General features: G+C 33.0%; 2 protein-coding genes across 9 annotated transcripts in view; both read left to right on the forward strand.

The window, feature by feature from the left end:
• LOC123674611 (DNA-directed RNA polymerases I, II, and III subunit RPABC3-like) overlaps positions 1-9445 on the forward strand; it is a 113153-nt gene extending 103708 nt beyond the window's left edge. For all 3 annotated transcript variants that reach the window (XM_045609545.1, XM_045609554.1, XM_045609561.1), the window contains exon 4: positions 9211-9445. In XM_045609545.1, coding sequence (XP_045465501.1) covers positions 9211-9328 — 118 coding nt within the window. In that variant the 3' untranslated portion in view covers positions 9329-9445. The remainder of the gene's footprint in view (positions 1-9210) is intronic.
• Positions 9446-13621: 4176 nt separating this feature from the next.
• Positions 13622-19391, forward strand: part of LOC123671091 (sodium/potassium-transporting ATPase subunit alpha) — an 86946-nt gene continuing 81176 nt past the window's right edge. For 4 of the 6 annotated variants that reach the window (XM_045604762.1, XM_045604757.1, XM_045604758.1 and 1 more), the window contains exon 1: positions 13623-13774. In XM_045604762.1, the coding sequence (XP_045460718.1) occupies positions 13745-13774 (30 nt within the window). In that variant the 5' untranslated portion in view covers positions 13623-13744. Of the gene's footprint in view, positions 13775-19391 lie in introns of all 6 variants that reach the window. The other 2 variants (XR_006746051.1, XM_045604766.1) reach the window with 2 other exon arrangements.

The raw sequence follows: 19391 nt of genomic DNA on the forward strand, positions 1-19391 counted from the left end.
TGACTCCGGTTCTTGAATGAACTTTTTTGACAGAATATATTACTAAATGCCACTGCTTGATCCATGTCAGAAATTGAGTACTTCGAATTACGAGTAAACTTCGGGGGGGCACAATTTTATGTAGGTATCTTTATTGATTAATCCGATAACCTCGTCAAGCTGCTCAACAGTAAGACACAATTATTTAAATAATTTAAAAGATAATGCACCTTTGCGCAAATGATTTTTCATCAACTTTTGTTATAAACAGTCAAGTTGCAATTTGTTTTTTATTAACAGTTAATATGTAAACACTTGATGAATCTACAGTGTGGCGAAACAAATGTCGAATTACAGGATTATATATTTTGTGAAAAAAGTTAATTATTTTTTATTTAAATTTAATTTCCATCAAGTAGAGCCCGAATCATTTGAATAATTCTCTTATAAACATAGTATGTATTTTGTTCATCGTAGATACTACTATAGCATTCTTTCTGTTTCTCTAATCTCCGTATTCTTAGAACTGGGTTTGAATTAGTTGGGTCAGTGGTTCCCTCATTGATACTTATCAATCTATCTATTTATTCAAAGCACTCTCTAGACGTCCAATATTATTGATCACTAATATGCCTACTTATTAATAAATGCATACTGATCAATAATATTGAACGTTCAACGTCTGGGCAGTGCTTAGGGCTTAGGAGGTAACTTTCGATGTTAGTTTTTAGGTTGCTTCACATTGGGGGATATCTTGCACTTTGGCCATGGTAGATGTTCGTTGGGAGGTGGTTCCGGGCCTGCAGACTTTTTGGGGATGTAGCGGGCTACGTGCCAGATGCGCGTTTACACTGTTAAAAAATATGGAATCCTGTAAATGCACTATCTGGTACGACAGCCCACTGCGTGCACTCTGCCTTATGCACCTTGCCGTTGTAAATTGATGTTTTACGTGCTTTTCCTCAGATTCCAATTTTAATCATTGTTTTTATTCCTACTAAATAAAGGTTGTATTAATTAGAGTGCAAGATTCAAAGGTTCAATAATACATGGTTCGTAGCAAAGCAGTATAATAATCATTGGGACAACAAATCCTGTAAATGGTCAACATGGTTTCTCTAGCATATTCGAAATGTGTAGTAAAAAGAAATCCATTATTTTGGTATGAAAAACAAGGCTCTAATTACCAGAGTTGGAATTATCTGATTAAGGTCAAATATACGCTGTTTCGTTCGATAACTTGTTGCCATTTTGAAGGTAATATCATTATGCCTCTCTCATAGAAGCCCTCGACCCTATCGGCTAAAAATCGAGACAGTCGATTGTCACAAGTCTATGTTGAAACGACTATAAGGTGGATGCATAAGAACTTTCCATTCAAGCGCCTGGAGCTTCTGACAACTCACTATCGATGTATGTGACCTGGCGTTGTGTTGATGAAACACAATTTCTCTCCTATTGGCCAAAACTGGCGATTGCTTCCTTCAGACGCTCCAATTGGGTACAATACAGTTCCCAGTTAACAGTTGTGCCGTAGGGAAGCAGCAGATAATTCGATGCCAATCACATCAAACACACATAAAAACCCTTATAGCTTGGCCACCGCTTCCGCTGGCTCACCGCTTTCCGACCATGTCCGTTTTTGCTTGACGTTGTCGTAAGATCAAGGTCATCAAGATTCCCCAACCTCTTCAAAAATGAACCGATTTTATTGGGATTCAGCATCGATTCCCAGATCGAAATACGGTCCATGAGGTACCTTGTTTGGTACCCAAACATCGAGCAAACATCGAAAAATTGAGACCAGCCTTATGCAGACGGTTTTTTGTGTAATCGAAACAGTCCTTACTTGACGTTCGAACTCGACAATGTTCATGATTTCATCGACGTTTTCGACAATTAGCCTTCCAGTGCATGGGTGCATCTTTGACATCGAAATTACCGGAACTGAATCGACGAAACCAAAACTGCACGTGATTGGTTGTTACAGTATCAGGACTCAGGACCATAAACACTATTCTCATTTTCAGCCGCCTGACTCGAATTTTCGCCCTCATTGAAGAAAAACTGTGATATATAGCGTATTTTCTCTTTGCTAGTGTCCATTTTACTGAACTGAGGCACCTAATCACATAACTGTCACAAAAGTTTTTGTAGTACGAAATCTCATCTTTCTAACCTCATCTAGTGGAAAACTTTTACACCTTATATAACGGTACATGTCCTGGTGCAGAGTTTAACTTCAGAGTTGAATTGGGAGAACATGGCGAAAAAGTATTGTCATCCAAACGAGGAGATGACAATATCTAGCGAGATCTATTTCGTACTTGATCGTAAATATTTCGCGCGCGCCGCGCGATATGAAAAAAAGTACATATCTTCCAATCTTTTCCAACTGAAACACAATAAAGTGGATTATCGTCTCAAAAAACGACCTAGTTATTCTTCTTGACTACATTGCACTAAAATGATATCTAGATACTTTTTTATAAATGATTTACGGATTTTCTGAGCCGTTTTGCCTGTTAACGAAACCATTTAGGAGAATATGCATCTCCGTTTGTTTAGGAAATCGGCTTGTAGGCACCTTGTTATCCCAGGATCAATTTGATGGTGTTTTTCTATTATGTCTTTCTATTCATGTTCACTTACTCTAATCAAAATGGCACGCAAATAAAATTATGCGATCTTATAGTATTCATCTTATTCACCAAATATGTTTCAGTTTTTTTTACAGAATATGAAGTGTAGTCCACAATAAACTGATAGCCATTCATATACTCTTGATTGAAAAATTTTATTTAATATGGAAATCACGATTTTAATACATGCAAAATTAAATGCTATCAATATGCGTTTTCTGCGTTTAGTTCTGAATGACGTTTTACATTACATGATTCGTCACGACTCAACTAGTATCATCTTCAACAACAAAGCATCGCAAAATTGACACTGCCATTGTTTGTTTCCTCTTATATCACACAATTACTCAACTCGTATCAAAAAATCACTAACCAATAACATGCATCGTCTTTTTATGTTTTAATATTCAAATTGTATTTATAACATATCCGAAACTATTGAGGCTAATATTAAACGATAAATAATGTATCATCCAAGCAAATATTATTTTATATTTCTATATATGCCAATTATTGTGAATCTGTTTTTGAGAAACGAATTTTCTTGAATATTTGATTTTTGTTCTTTATGTGTATATGATTCAAATGCTTCTCCATTTGAATTGGATACGCCCTATTTTGTAATAATTTTATATAATTGATCATCACTGACATAAAACGAAATTTAACATTTTGATGGGCGATTTAGCTTCTTTTTGGATTTTTATTTATAATGCAGGAGTTTTTATGAAATTCATCGATCACCTATTTATATATGAAATTAAAAATGTAATATTGGTATGACAACACTTTATAACATCCTCGATGATTCATTGAAAAATAATTATGAATCTGAAAAAAATAAAGAATTATTTTATGTCTCTTGATATTTAAAATCAATAGGTCGCTATTCTTTATGATTTATTTGTATTTTTATGGAATATATGAGGGTTTGAAATAATATTTTTATTTTGTTCTGTTACTGATGTTATTATAAAACCATGTTGAATAAATAAATAGTTAGTTTGTAGCTTTGGTCTTGTTTTCTATACCCAATTCATCAAGAAATAATAAATTAAATGGAAGCTATACTGCACTATACTTGTTTGTTTTTAATCTCAGAGAGCTTTCCAAGGAAAGCGTGTTGCCATTATTTATATGAATATAAAAATAATTCGAATCGATGGAAATCAATTCTCACCGAGTGAATTGTGACATAAATGTTTTATGGACTCAAATAGCAGAATTGTTTTATTACTCGTATAATCAGGTCAACGAAGGAACTTTTATTTGTACTGAAAAACCCATTTCCCTACTCACAGTATATATTCTTATCTTTCGTTTTTTTATGAATAATTAATCGAGACTATTAACATTAAAAAATCAACTTTATGAATGACAATAAGAGCTGATCGTAGAGAGACCTATGTATTGTACTTGTGAACCTATGCATATTTGATTGAATTTTACAATTAGCGCGGTTCTAGAGCATTTTCTGAATTGATTGGTCCATCATTTCGTAACAATGTCTGTAATTTTGAATTTTGAGCCAGGAATTGTCTTAAATGATAAGGTTCGACTGACTGATAATAATAATATTTCTTTATTCAGTAAAGAATTACTAGTTATATTTTCAAAATAAAATTAACAAACATTTCTCAAAAATAATGCTCCTTAACATGAGATGACTATGAATCCGTCCTCAAATTCGATTATTTTCGTTCGTCCAGCCAAAAACACGATTCGAATGAAAAGAGCTGAACACTTAAAATTTTCAGGGTAGAATCGGATTTCGAATGCCGCGGTTAAGTTCTTTTATGGACAAAATTCTACTAGGGGTTCTGTATGTTAATAAGCCCGTTCGAAAATATGTTATCCTGTTTATTCTAAAACTGTAGATTGTTTCTACACCTTTTTCAGTTGTAATTCAGAAAATCAAAGTTCAATTTCAGAAACGGGAACATGTATTTCAGAATAGGAATATGTAATTCAGAAAAGAGAAATTGAATTTCAGAATAGTTAATTTAATTTCAGAAAAACGAAATTGAAATTCAGATTAGGAACTTGGATTTCAGAAAAACAAAGTTTTAATTCAGAATAGTGAATTGAAATTCAGAAAAGGAAAATTGTATTTCAGAAGTTATCAATTCAATTTCAGAAAATGTAATATGTAATTCAGAACAGTATCCAAATACCTTTTGGACCTTGCAGTTTTAAAGTTCCGAAGGAACTTTTTGGAATGATTCATTCCCGGAAGATTCCTCCAGAGTGCTTCTCTTTCAGTTTCTTCCTTCTCCAGAAACTCTTTCTAATAGGTGCATTTGCCTATACCACAGAAAGGTTCTAGGCCAGTAAGTGGCGTTTGAGCTCCTTTTCTGGCTAGTGTGTTAGTCTCTTCGTTTCCTTTGAAATTCTGAATTACAATTTCTTATTTCTGAATTACAATTTCCTTTTTCTGAATTACAATTTCCTTTTTCTGAATTACAATTTCCTATTTCTGAATTTCAAATCACCAAATCTGAATTCCAATTTATATTTTCTGAAATCAAATTTACCCTTTCTGAATTACATATCACTATTCTGAAATTCAAATTACCGTTTCTGAATATAAAGTTCTTATTCTGAATTACAATTTCCATCTTCTGAAATTCAATTTACTATTCTGAATTACAATTTCCATATTCTGAAATTCAATTTACTTTTCTGAATTACATTTTACGTTTTCTGAATTACAATTGAAAAAGGTGTAGATGAAAATTTGCATTTAGATGTAAAATGAAAAAAAAAATAACTTAAAATTTCTGTGACCACAAAACCGAAGGGGTTCATTAAATATTGCAATTTCAAGCTCCGCGAAAAATTTCAAGCTAATCACAGCATCAGAACCAATAAATAATTCAAGAAGATTATTAGAAAAGAAATACCCAAGTCAAAGTCATAGAAAATTTAATTGGAATACCAAATAAAAGAAGAATGCATTGACACGAAGCCAGGAGCTTTTGAGAACTCGTCAATTCATGCGCGATTGGGCTCTAAACCTTACTTTTCAAAGAGCCCTATGAAGAAGTTGAACTTCAATAATTCATCTCTATAAAAAGCTTTTGCCGGAAAATGTGCATGAACATGAAGTATTGTGGAAAGATACTTTCTTTTTGTTGTCCATCATGAATATAGATGAAATTCTTTTCTTTCTTTAGCTATTTGAGAATATAATCGGAATTAATGAGAATAGAAAAATGCCCACAAACTCATTTCTGGAATCGTTCAGAACTAATATAGAACTTCATGTTGAAAACTATTATTACTCGGTAAGATGAACTGAAAAAGATTTCAAATTCAGACCAAATCATAGTAATTTGGGCTGTAGGGATTCTATATTCATCACAGATCCGCCCATTTTTTGCTATTTCAATAATGATTGACAGAAGATAAAAGCTAAGTTTATTCAGAAAAAACTACGCGTACTATATTACATACAGTACTACGTGGTGTAGGTCATATTATGTGAGCTAGTGTTCAGTGGTGGGGGTAGTTATCTCATTCTTTGAACAATCATTTCCTGAACAGATCGCTCTATAATTTCGTCATGAAATCGCGAAATTTCAGAGGAATCGCGTAATAAGGACGAAAATAAAAGAAAATCATCCAAGGAAAATCACCCAATATTTCAGTTTTACCTCGAAACCGACGAAGTTGAGATTGCTGGTACTGAAGATTATAAATCTGATCGGATTGAGATTTTGCATGTACTTATATATAGAATAACATTATCAAGCTTCGTACAAAATTCATGTTCATAGCATCATGAGAACCATAAAAAATTCGAGCAGAATATCGAAAAAAAAATGACTAAATTTTTGCCCAAAGATAAATTGAAAAAGGTTTAAATTCAGTTTGTTCATTAAAAATAATTATTTGATTGAATGTCATGCTGAATTCGAAACCACATTAAATTTCAGGTGGATCGTTATTCGTTTCATTAGAACTCTTCATCTAGATAAAATGAACGATAGCAAGGCAACCTAATAAATAAGATTTCATACATAAAATATACAACAATCTTCAGTGGTCTCGAATAGGTTCATGAAGGAACGAGCGTTCAATAGCTCCTCAAAGTGAATTTGTTGAATTTTTCATTGGTCTGTGCATCGTACATACAGACTTCTCAAATTTTGATATTTGATCGAAATAGCGTGATTCCATTTGAAAGACACCAAGCAACATAATTACTCTACTGACAACCCATATCGAAAAAAATCAAGTTAGATCGATTCAGTTCGGCATCATATTCTACAATACACCAAATATGCTGTTGTTTTCCAGGATTCTGGTGAAAGATATTGGAATTATCATTTTGATACTAAGCTGAAAAAAGGATTATTTGAAGAACTTTATTCATCATGAACTTGACTTATGGATCATTTCGCAGAAAAATTGAGTTATATCCGAATTGCTATTATATCGGTTGTGCGATAAATATGTAGCCTTGACAATAAATGAATATCATCTGTATCAAATTAACTCATTTTCCTATATGTCCCTTTGTATCATGTTTCATTAATTAATTGAAAAACACTACAAATTTCACACAAAATAACTCATCATTTCCTCCTTCATTACAAGATATTAGAACATGTATGAAAAAACTCATTATGTTCAACTCCCCTATATTAAACCTATCAGAATCTTAGAGTTAGGAGAACCGGTAGTTTTCTGTGTAGGCTTTGATACTGTGTTCCAGGCCTCAGTTAATTTTTTAACCATTAGCGAAAGTCGGATAATCGCAATCAGATCTATGAGCTTTCATTCATTTTTAGTGGTTCGGAATGCGAAATTCCATGTGCAGTTCAAAATTTGAAGCTCGATACCTTCATTCATTATGAAGATCACATTTGGGGTAAACACTTAAAATGGCACAACGTTAAAAAAAAATCTGCCAATAGATGTGGCACCATGCTTTTTCGTTCTACGCTCCTAGAAAATCAGAACTCCACAAGTATGTTCGGTCTTTCAATACTATCATCTCAAGGGAAATTTTGGGGCTGAAATTCGAAATTTATTCTCAATACATGAAATGCCTGAATAGCTTAATACCCATACTGAATTTCATCAAAATTGGCCAATTGTCTAAGACTCTAAGATATTTCAAGATACTTAGGGCCGTTATTATAACCGACGGTTGAACCGTCGGTTATCCTTTATAATTCTGCCCCTTAAGCGCATAAGCAAGGGTTGAAATTTCCATGGAATGACTTACTACATTTTATACACACTTCTGTAATATATGAATTTGCAATGAAGAGTTCTAATAATAATAATAAGTAAATTGAAGGAATTTAACTTTTTCTCTTGCGCATTACCTTTATTAGAATATCTGAATTTTAAATGGGACCATCTACGACCCAAACTGAATACCCTATTTTATTGAAATCATATAAGAATTGTGAAGTTAATTAAGGCTATTGCAAAAATGCGTCACCGACAGAGAGACAAGAAAGTAAGAATATTCAGGATGGTCTGAAATTAATTTTGAGATATTTTTCTCATCCCATAAGCGATTCCACTACCTTCGGTAGACGGGAAATCAATAGCTAAACTAGAGCTGAAGCGTCGCCTTTGTTATTTAAAGAGAACTGTTGTGTCAACTTGGCGATATAAAGGCCTCTATTATTCATGAAACGGCAAAAAATTAACAGAACTGTAAGCATATTGCATAATTTGCAGCTGTCCTTACATCAAAGGAAAACAAAGCTTATTAATATTTTGAGATTGCCATAGCTTTTGAAATAGGTAAAGGTTATTCCTATTTCTAAAAGTACTATTGCTAATAACAGAGGAAACATTCCTACCTGATACGCTCATGGTTTTCAGAAATGCCTGTAATAGCAAACTAGATACAGTTTCCCTTGATATGGGGTGTATTTTTAATGAATGTCTGAATAGTATGAAAGCTCATATGAGTATCTACAAATAAATAGTTGTTTCGAAATTTTCAATACAAACATTTTTATTTATATGTAGACTGTAGCACAAATCTGCTGGAGGAATGATAAATATTCGGATCAAACTGAAATGTATTTCATGCAGAATTATAAGGTACGGAAAGAATCAGTATCTTGACGGAAAATTTACGTGGACATATTTTTATTCGCTTTACACCCCCTATTAATTTTTGTTCACTTATTTTGTCTGCTCACTGTATATTTTCTCGTTGACGAACGTTGAAATGAATCCGCAACTTTTATTCAAACCTCAAAGGTAATTGTTCTTAATCTTTTATTTGGTGGATGCTCAACGATATGCTCTCTTAACTTTTTTATTCAGTATCTACACTGGCAGTGTGGTTAGCTGGTTGTGGTAAAAATACACGACCACTATCCATACAGCCCTTGTATGTACTGTGCAATCTGCATAAGGGAGTTATTTTGTATCAAATAATAATTAGGTATTACCTGAAACGAAATATTGCTCATCACTCATGTATTTTCATATGTGTCTTAAAAATTACATATCTTTATGCGAATTTTGCATTTCTTAAAATGAATTTACCATTGTATATATTATTCCTTACTTTATTGATGATTTTCTAACTTAAATATTATTCTTTCAGGGCTGCATATGTTTCCTTTGGAGGCCTACTGATGAGGTTACAAGGAGATGCCAACAACTTGCACAGTTTTGAAGTGGATCAACACATGTACCTTTTGATGAAGAAGATATTCATGTGAATTAAGGACAAGAAAAGAATTCAAAAAATTGTATTATTTGGTCGTTTTTTATAATAAATAATCATTTGCATAGTATTCTGGTTATTACCTCCAGCATATTGTGATAATATTTATGTTGATGAAATTGTATTATTTTTTAAGAATACACCCCTTGCCCTTAACAAGGTTGAATATTATTCACAGAGTAGTTATATCATAGTATAAATAAAGTTCTTTATAACTATGTTTATATGATTACAATAGGCTGGTTCATATGTTAGTAAAAGTGAGGAAACTCATTTACTTTCTCATTTCATTTTATCTTTTTATCATATGTTTTTTTCTATCATGAAATCATTACATAATAATATAGTTTATTCAGAAACATTGATCCATGATGCAAGACTGACAGGAGCATATACTATGTAGATTACAGGTTATCTCAGGTTATAAAATATTAACAATATCAGATTGATAGGATAGAGTTCTAAGTTGCTAGGTTTATTCAATATTTCAGAAGAGTGCTCTTCTCATAAACTTTATAATTTTTTTCAAGATTCCAAGTTATTGAGTTTAATGCTATTGCCCGAATGATTACTTTTAATTTTTTTAAATAATCTCCGGATTCGCAACTGCATTATCCTTTATTGAGCAGTTGTTTCATCAACAGATCGCACTATCATTCCGTCACGATGACAGATAGTAGCCTAGAAACTTTCAAATGGAATAATAAGCTTGATATTTTCAATTTAGATTGAAAAAAAATACTTAATCTTTTCATTAACAAAAAACGGGCAGATTTGAATGAAGAAATAAAAAAATATTTTTAAGCTTAATGTATAATTTCAATATAGATAAGCAAAGTGAAAGAAAATACCAAATATTTCCATGACTACAGATTCGATCGGATTGAGCTTTTGAATAACCATTTCAAGCTTTTTTGTAAAATTTCGGATTAATAGCGGCGTCAAAACAATAGAACCCATATACAGGTATATTGTCTTCAAGACCGCAATTGGACATAAATAACGACCTCCAAAAAGCTCCCGACACAATGACATCATGTATACCTATTCCATCTGTCTGACAAACCAGAAACTTTGAAACAATGACACCCAACAGATGGCGTCCGTTCTCTAAATGAGACACAGAATTAATAACTCAAACAACAAATTCACGTCAGTCTTCCTCATTTTTCTAAAAATCATAGACATATAATAACATTATTTATGACTGATAGAAATACAGCTATACCTGCTCCATCTATGCCTCAAATAAGAAATTAAGAAACACATTGACTAATATCCAACAGATGGCGCTCGTCCTCATATTCAAAATATAAATTATTAGTGGAGACAAATCTCTTTTATTAGGTTCCTTAGTTAAGCATATTGCTTTTTCTTTCCTTAATGAAATATTCGGAAATCAAGTTCAACGAAAAGAATATAAAAGAATTATTAATATTTATAGACCAGGATTCTTTTGGGTCGCCAACGTTTTGGAGCACTCATTTCGTCTCAATGTCCGAATCATTCAAATTTTGAGTCAAGAAAGGTCTCAAACGATGAGATCTGATTCGCTGGTGACGAATCCGTCCGTCAAATTCGATTCTGTCCGTCCGGCCGTAAACACGTTAACGGAACGGAGGCTCTAGAAACTTGAAATTTTCATCAAGGTGGATTCAGATCACGAATTATGTGGTTGAGTTCGTTAAAAAGTAACATCCGATTTCAAAGTTCCTTGCAAAATTTCAATCTGTTCGCAACACATAACAACCGTAGAAAATTTAAAAAGAATATTGGAAAAGAATTACCCAATATTTTATTGATTAAAGATCTGATCTGGATATTCTGCATGTTTATTATAAAGAGTAAGAATTTCAATTGTTGTTGCAAAATTTCGTGTGGATAGCTCTATCAGAACCACAAATAACTATCAGTATTTGGAAAAAAATGAGGGATTCACTGACGAAAAAGCAGGAGCTTTTGACTGCTCGATTGAGCTTTGGAGGTTGAATAGACATTCTTATGGTCTCCGAAGGACCGCCGCCAGACAAAATAAAATTTCGCCGCCCTGCTTTGGCTGATTTATAAGAATTTTCTATAGTGGAGCCTCTGTTATTCCTCTCAGGCATCTTTTCCCTTTCATATGAAATCTTATTTTTCGACTAAAAATCATCTTGTCAAATTTATCAAACGACGTTTTCTCTATTCCATCAAAAAACGTCCTGCATTATTGTTTAAAAGTATGACGCTCTATTCAATAGTATATAGTAAAAAGACGATGTAGTTCTTAAAGTTGTATAAAGACTTGTTTTATTAACTGACTTTGCGCCCCTACAATTTGGCGCCTCGGCAAAATGTCCGGTATGTCGCTCCTGGCGGCGCCCCTGTGATTACCTATAGAACCCATTTTGTCACGAAAGGTTTTAGCAAATACGATAAAAAAACCTTGAATGACTATTCTCTTGATTTCGCAAACTATATATATAGTATATATAGTATATAGATATTGCCGACGATATATATCGTCGGCTAAGAGTGTAAATCTGCTGAATGCAAATACATTCAATAAACTCTATTGAATGTATTTTCATGAATAAACTCTCTTATTATTGTTATTATAGCACTTTCTGTACGGTTTTTTGGTCTCATGTAAAATTGTTCATTATGGACATAGCAGATTTACACTCTTAGCCGACGATATGTACCTATATTGGCATGGATGGGTGAAATGTTATAATGGTAGAACAAAAAGATGCATTACAAGAGCTTAAAAAAACACAAATGTTCAAAGTGTTAGAAACTCGGTTGGTAAAATGGAAGAAACAAGAAACTATAAATTTCTTTGAAGAATCGCCAAAGCTTTTCGTTATTTTCAAAGTTGTGGTTTGAATCTTACTAAACTTGGTGAGACAAGCTGGTGAGTAGAGCATATTTCGGTTTTGTAATTATTTTGCGTCCATAGTACTCTATAGTATGGACTTAGCGTTGGATTATATATCATACTGACAAGACACCAATTCTTCTTCTAAAGCTCTCAATATCTATTAAAGATTCATTATCACAATTTTCTGCCTTTCGGAATTTCTTCTTTGAAGGTACAGCAAATTTAAGCGAAGCATTAGTATGGATAAGGCAACAACTAAAAATATGGTTTGTAACGAATCACAAAAATTAAAAGATGAAAGTGGAACTAGAAATAGTTTTTTCGAATAGAGAGGGTTGCTTTGTTGCATGAAAAACTCTATACAAATTTATCTAAGCCTGGTGTGTTGTAGGGAGCAGGCGCGGATCCAGGCCCCACTTTTGGGGGGGGAACTTTCAGATTCTCAAAATACTGAAAATGCTTCCGCCATTTTGGGACGTCATTTTTTTGCCGTTCATTAATATGGGTTTTCACAAAATGTATTGAAGGTAACATTTTTTCTGATCTTGTAATTATTTGAGCCTTAGTATGTCAAATTCTAGGAGGGCCGGCAAAATTTAAGAGGTGCCCGGGCCATTTGGGGGGGAACGTTCCCCCAGTTCCCCCCCCCCTGGATCCGCGCCTGGTAGGGAGACATTTATACTAAATGTTCAAACAGAGAATCTGGAAGACTTCTACCTAATTACAACTGTGAATAAAAAAAATAAAAAGAATCATCAAGTATACTCATAATGGAAAATAGAAATGTAAATAGAAAATTTTCATGACAAATTTCAATTTCCTACTACCTACAGTACCTACTGCGAAACTAACAAATTGTAAATATCATTTCGATTCAAGTGTAAATAATAAACCTACTTAAATTATGTGTAATATTTGCACTTTGTATCGTCCTACTTGAGCTTGCGCTTCCAAAACAAACAAATTCTACTAGACACCGATCAAAATACATTGGTAAAGATAAGTAGATATATACTTATAGATCAGGAAGAATTCATGTCGAGATATAATGGAAGTTCGGTAGGTACTTCCGTCAACATATCCAGAATTGTCAGAATTTTTATCACCTCAACCAAAGTGATAGGTATTTCTATAAATTTCTCATTGGGATATGCCATTCTAATATAGGTATCTTGTCTTGAGTATTTTAACAGTCAATGGTATTAGTTAATCAGTCCATGTGACTGATATTAGTTAATCAGTTGATGTGACTGAATTCGATGAGAGGTTTAGTTAAAAAAAATTACCTGAATTTCCGTCAATTGTGTCAGTTTTACTTGTGACTTTCAGAGGAAATTTTAATTTGTCATAAGTCAATTCTCTAATGCTACTGTGAATGATGACCCAAAGAATTAAGAATGAGTCAGTACTCAAGCGTTCCAATCCTCTAAACCGCGGGTCATTCAAGCTATTATTTCAATGTGTATAGTGTATAGGTATCCGCCTCGTGTAGCTCCGCACCTGCGTACGTTGTCCGAATAACTTCTTCAATCAACAGTTTGTGTCAAAATGGCTTCGAAGGGTAAGCTGATAGACGAGGTAAGTCTTTAGTTTGCTATTTTGGGAATAAATGCACTTAAATCACAAAGCAGACTTACCTGCGCCGAAATTCTACCTACTTTCCAATACGGGTCAACGAATAACGTTATTGTTTACAACTGCCACGCCTATTATTCTAGGCATTATACCGCTCAATTTGCTTTCATTCGATTCAATTCAATTTTTCATTCGGAAAACTGTGAATTTAAGGGTATTGGTCATTTTTACGCTGTTTTATACCTTGAAACATTTACATAGCAGGTGGTTTGTTATGACATTTAACTTAACCTCAAAATGTTTTGGTACTCGGTTCGAAATTTCTTACCCTTCATTCAATAAAATAAGACTTTATTTTATTTTTATTGAATTATACATTTATCTTCGGGATGTCTATAAGCAAAATGGTTTTATTATTGTAGTAGTGAGTTTTAAAATACTTGCAGTTTCCGTTGCACCTCAAAATTGTTAGTTTGAATTTTTGACATTTTCCATAACAGACTTTGGATTTAAAATTCTACCTGTACATACAATTCTAATAAACTGAATTCTTTTTCCTTTAGAAAATTTTTTTTACCATCGAGTGTTACATTTTGATATGATTAATTTAATAAGACGCTTATAAAATTATTAAAACCATTTCCGGTTGAAAATGGTTCTTCGTTACTATACCTACATATACTATACAAAAATAAGTCAGTACCCCTTTTTTCCGAGGAAAGTTAAGGTTGAATGTTGAATAAGTGATGTGGATGTTAGTGATGTTACTGCTGCTGTATATGTAACGGTAAATTCATAAGTTATTCACAATTTAAAAACCCGGATGTGTAGAAATCTGTAATATGCTCACGGTCCGTTAGTCGGCAGTAGTTCTTACATTTCATCACAGATGGCGCCGTCGACTTTTTCCCATTTGAAAACTATTTTCCATGATCAGATCTAAGATATAATATAATGAATAATGGTAATACGTGGTATTTAGATGAACTACGATCTGATAATTTAGAAAACGCTCGTGAATATAACTTTTTAATTGAAATTTACACACTTTGTTGTATTGAAATTAAGGCCATGAAGTGTAGAACTAATGTGAATTGTTTTCCGGTAGGAATAATAAAATTTTGAATGGTTATAATGGTAGCACAGTATTATTTCTGGTTTGTGTTCATTTGGTTGTGTCAGTTAATCATGGAAAGATACACGCTTCAATATCATTCAGAAACTGTTGAATTGTTTTTTGGAAATCAGTATCTACTCCTTAGGGAATACTGAGAAAAATTCAAGAACAATTCATGGACGATATTATTTATTTAATCGACTTACTATTCGTCGTATTATAGACAAATTTAAAAGTCAATTTTCTTCACACAAGAAGAGTATATACAGGGTGGCCATTTGAAAACGAAACAGACGAGATTACAGACGAAATAAAGTTTTTCGATAGAAATGCTCGGACAGGTCGATTTCTGTTTCGAGGGGGACAACTTAAGATGTAGGTTACGGACGCATAGCGCTTCAACCCTTGCTGCTACAACCCCCACCCCCAATTTTTGAATAGGGAAGATGGGGTGAGTGATACCTCAATTTAAAGGTATTTTTATACTGATTTCAGCACAGTAATTGTTTCTTCATTTTATGCATCAGTTCTCGAAATATTCATGCGTTAGTTAGTTAGGAAGGAAGCCACAGTCATGGTTGTTTTGAAGCTCAAAATGTCGATTTTCCACAAAACACTACAAGTGCCATGAAAACACCACTTCATTTTCAAATACTTAGTTAAGAATATTTCGAGAACTAATGCATAAAATGAAAAAACAATAACTGTGCTGAAATCAGTATAAAAATACCTTTCAAATGAGGTATCACTCACCCCATCTTCCCTATTCAAACTTTGGGGGTGAGGGTTGTAGTAGCAAGGGTTGAAGCGCTATGCGTCCGTAACCTACATCTTAAGTTGTCCCCCTCGAAACAGAAATCGACCTGTCCGAGCATTTCTATCGAAAAACTTTATTTCGTCTGTAATCTCGTCTGTTTCGTTTTCAAATGGCCACCCTGTATACCTGTAACAAATACTGAGCTCGATACTGAGTCGTACTTGGTACCACTTTCAAATTTGTCTACCATTATCTGAATAATGTAGTTCATGAATTATTCTTAAATTTTTTTCAGTATTCATAAATTAGCACTGGTTTGATAAACATTTTTTTTGCTGAAGCGAGTACTTTTCTTGAACGGCATAACCTACTAAACCTAAATGATTTAATGAATGTTAAAAAATAATACATATTGTTGCCATTATAAATAACCTTTTTGAATTGTATCATTTCTATTGGAAACTCTTTACTACGTCGAATTATCGTAATCAAATTTTCTTCTACAATGAATTTGATGGAAAACATTTATAAGAAAACATTTATTTCACACATTTTTGAAATAATTGATTGAAAATAATTGTAACACGAATTATTTAAATTACTCTGAATTCTTCTCTCAATGTTCCTGTTTTATTATTATCTTTCTATTGGAAATACCCATATTAACTAGTTGCGGTAGATGGACATAAATTTGTCAACGCAGAGATTGAACTCTGAAGATGCCAACTACTGTGATTGTGAGCAGAACGTCAGGTGCAATTCCCAATAAACCAAGGCTAAATATTTCGTGATTGTAATCAAATTTTGAATATGTGATTCAACAATAATCGCTATTATAGCTTCTTAAGGAAACTATTTGAATAGAATCAGGTACGAAAATTGTTGATATAGGGTAATGATACTCAAAATCCTATCCAATTTAGGGAATCAAATGAAAAATATGATCACAAACAAAATGCGATGACGCCAAATACAATATTTTGTCTAAATCTGTGGCAAATCCGTTCATTCTGCCTTACCTTATCTTGCAGAAAAAAATTGTACAGGAATATCTCAGTTTCACGGATTTATCTATTATTTGTCAAATTTGTGATAGTTACAGAAACCATCAATTTTCAATGCAAGGATCACCGAACGATATTTATGGAAATATTCCATTAATTTCAATAAAAATTCATTGAATTAGACAGCATAACGTATAATACTCGTACAGAAGGCTCATTTCACCACTCGTTCATTTAAAAACTTGTCACTTCGTGGAACGTTTTTGAATTTTGAACTCGTGGAAGAAGAATATCAAAGCCTTCTGCACTTTTATTATAAATAAGTATTCTAGTGTAAAGTCTCACTCCCAATAGTATTCCAATATTTCAACTCTATATACGTAATCAATTTAACTGAAATGTTATCTAAAGGACTACTAGTAGTAGCCTAGTTTTGAGTTCGAATTTGCGGGAGAACAAGTTTTATTATTTTTTATTGTGTCACTTTTTTTGATGATCTCAAATATTCTAAGTGGAATTCTAAGGAAATTATGAACAATAGTGTAAGAATTTGCTGAGTTTTCTTATCTTACTCGCCTCACCCACAATTGGATTTGTGGAATAATTTCACGTGCTCTCGATTCTCCTGCATGATCAGCCTCTTTTCCCAACTATACTATCGATTTGTAGAAATAGGGCATTCCTGAAGGGAGTGGCGGTACAGAATGCCCAAGCTTCGCCAAAATTGGAGCATTTTAGCGAAGGTACGGGATGGATCTTCGTGAATGATGTGGGGAGTCTCATAGCCATTTTATTCGAAAAGGGGTGAAATACCCTTCGAAAGGTTTTACATTTCTTTTTTTATCGTAGATTTTATCATCAATTTGTGAAAAAAAGAATATGTGTCTAGCGGTGGGATTCGAATGCAGGATTGCCAGTAAATCATCGAAAATATCTAGGTTAGATTTATTTGGTGAAAAATATTATATTGATGTCTTTGCGGTATTAACTGATTTCCTTGCCGTAGTAAGGTTTCCAGATATCTTACTTCATAATTTACCTGAATCCCCACAGATTGAGCAAATTATTTTGCTACAAATGATATCTATACCTATACGAAAAAAGCTCTGGATGGCTGATGATTTTTTGAAGCGCTCGCTCCATGAACTGATCACTAGAACACCATTTTTTTATTGCAGAAATAGATTCCTTAGAAAATTTCAAGTTATTTTGATGTAACATTTTTCAGTTTTGGTTGGAAAATTCTCTCTGAGCGGGAAAATTCGAAAAAAAAATCGAAAATAGAGCTCCGCTGAAACAAGAATAACTTCGAGGTTTTTGGATGGAAAATTTTCATTTTTGGGATTTTTCAAGATGTAAGATTGATGTATCCACTTTAAAAATCGAAATCGCGATTCATGATACAGGGGGTGAAAAAATCGCTTTCAAAGTTAGGGATGACAAAATCGTGAAAAATCAATTTTTTCAAATTAGAACCCCCATTTTTTTATGGCAGATATTGAATCTACGTTAAAAAATAATGTGAGTGTTTGCATCACACCCTTGTCCTAAAGTGGATATTTTCTGAGTTATTCACAAAAAACTGTTTTTCGTCTTGAATTTTCAGCTATTTCTTTTCCCTTCACGCCAAAAAGATGAAATTTTCAGGAACTGTTACTTAAACCATGTTTAAGATTTTACTACCCTAATATGCAAAAGAAAAAAGTTACAGGTTGTTCCTAAATAGATGGCGAATTTTGAATCGAATTTGTATCGGAAACCTCTTTATTTCAACTAATCGGCCATCGATTTTCTCTCCAGTGATAAATAAATAATTCCTTATGAACCATATGCAAAAACTTACCATGTTTTACATTCTTTTTTTTTAAATGATAGATATCATTAATTACATCTGCCAAATTCCTCTTTATTCAGTAGCATTTTGTGTTTACTATTAATTTGGTGATAATTCGTATTAAGTTATAAAATCGATCACTATGCCTAATTTCAATACTAATAGTAACTTGAAGTCGGTTTCAAGAAGGGGTGAAAAATCTACAGCATGGTTCAAATAACAGTTCCTGAAAATTTCATCTTTTTGGCGTGAAGGGAAAAGAAATAGCTGAAAATTCAAGACGAAAAACAGTTTTTTGTGAATAACTCAGAAAATATCCATTTTAGGGGAAGGGTGTGATGCATACACTCACAATATTTTTTAACGTAGATTCAATATCTGCCATAAAAAAATGGGGTTCTAATTTGAAAAAATTGATTTTTCACGATTTTGTCATCCCTAACTTTGAAAGCGATTTTTTCACCCCCTGTATCATGAATCGCGATTTCGATTTTCAAAGTGGATACATCAATCTTACATCTTGAAAAATCCCAAAAATGAAAATTTTCCATCCAAAAACCTCGAAGTTATTCTTGTTTCAGCGCAGCTCTATTTTCGATTTTTTTTTCGAATTTTCCCGCTCAGAGAGAATTTTCCAACCAAAACTGAAAAATGTTACATCGAAATAACTTGAAATTTTCTAAGGAATCTATTTCTGCAATAAAAAAATGGTGTTCTAATTTGAAAAACGGAAGTTGACGTCATTTCCGGAAAAACCGGAGGTGCTCATGCCTTGAAAATATTTTAGATTTCATCAGCATCGTGAAATACTTATAAGTGCTGAATTTCATGAAAATACGTTCAGTAGTTTCCCGTATAAATATGGGTGAGGTTCCTCGAGAAAGACCCTGTATAGGCGACGCACGAAC

This window comes from Harmonia axyridis, chromosome 1 (genome assembly GCF_914767665.1).
Source record: "Harmonia axyridis chromosome 1, icHarAxyr1.1, whole genome shotgun sequence".
NCBI classification, from domain to species: Eukaryota; Metazoa; Arthropoda; class Insecta; order Coleoptera; family Coccinellidae; genus Harmonia; species Harmonia axyridis.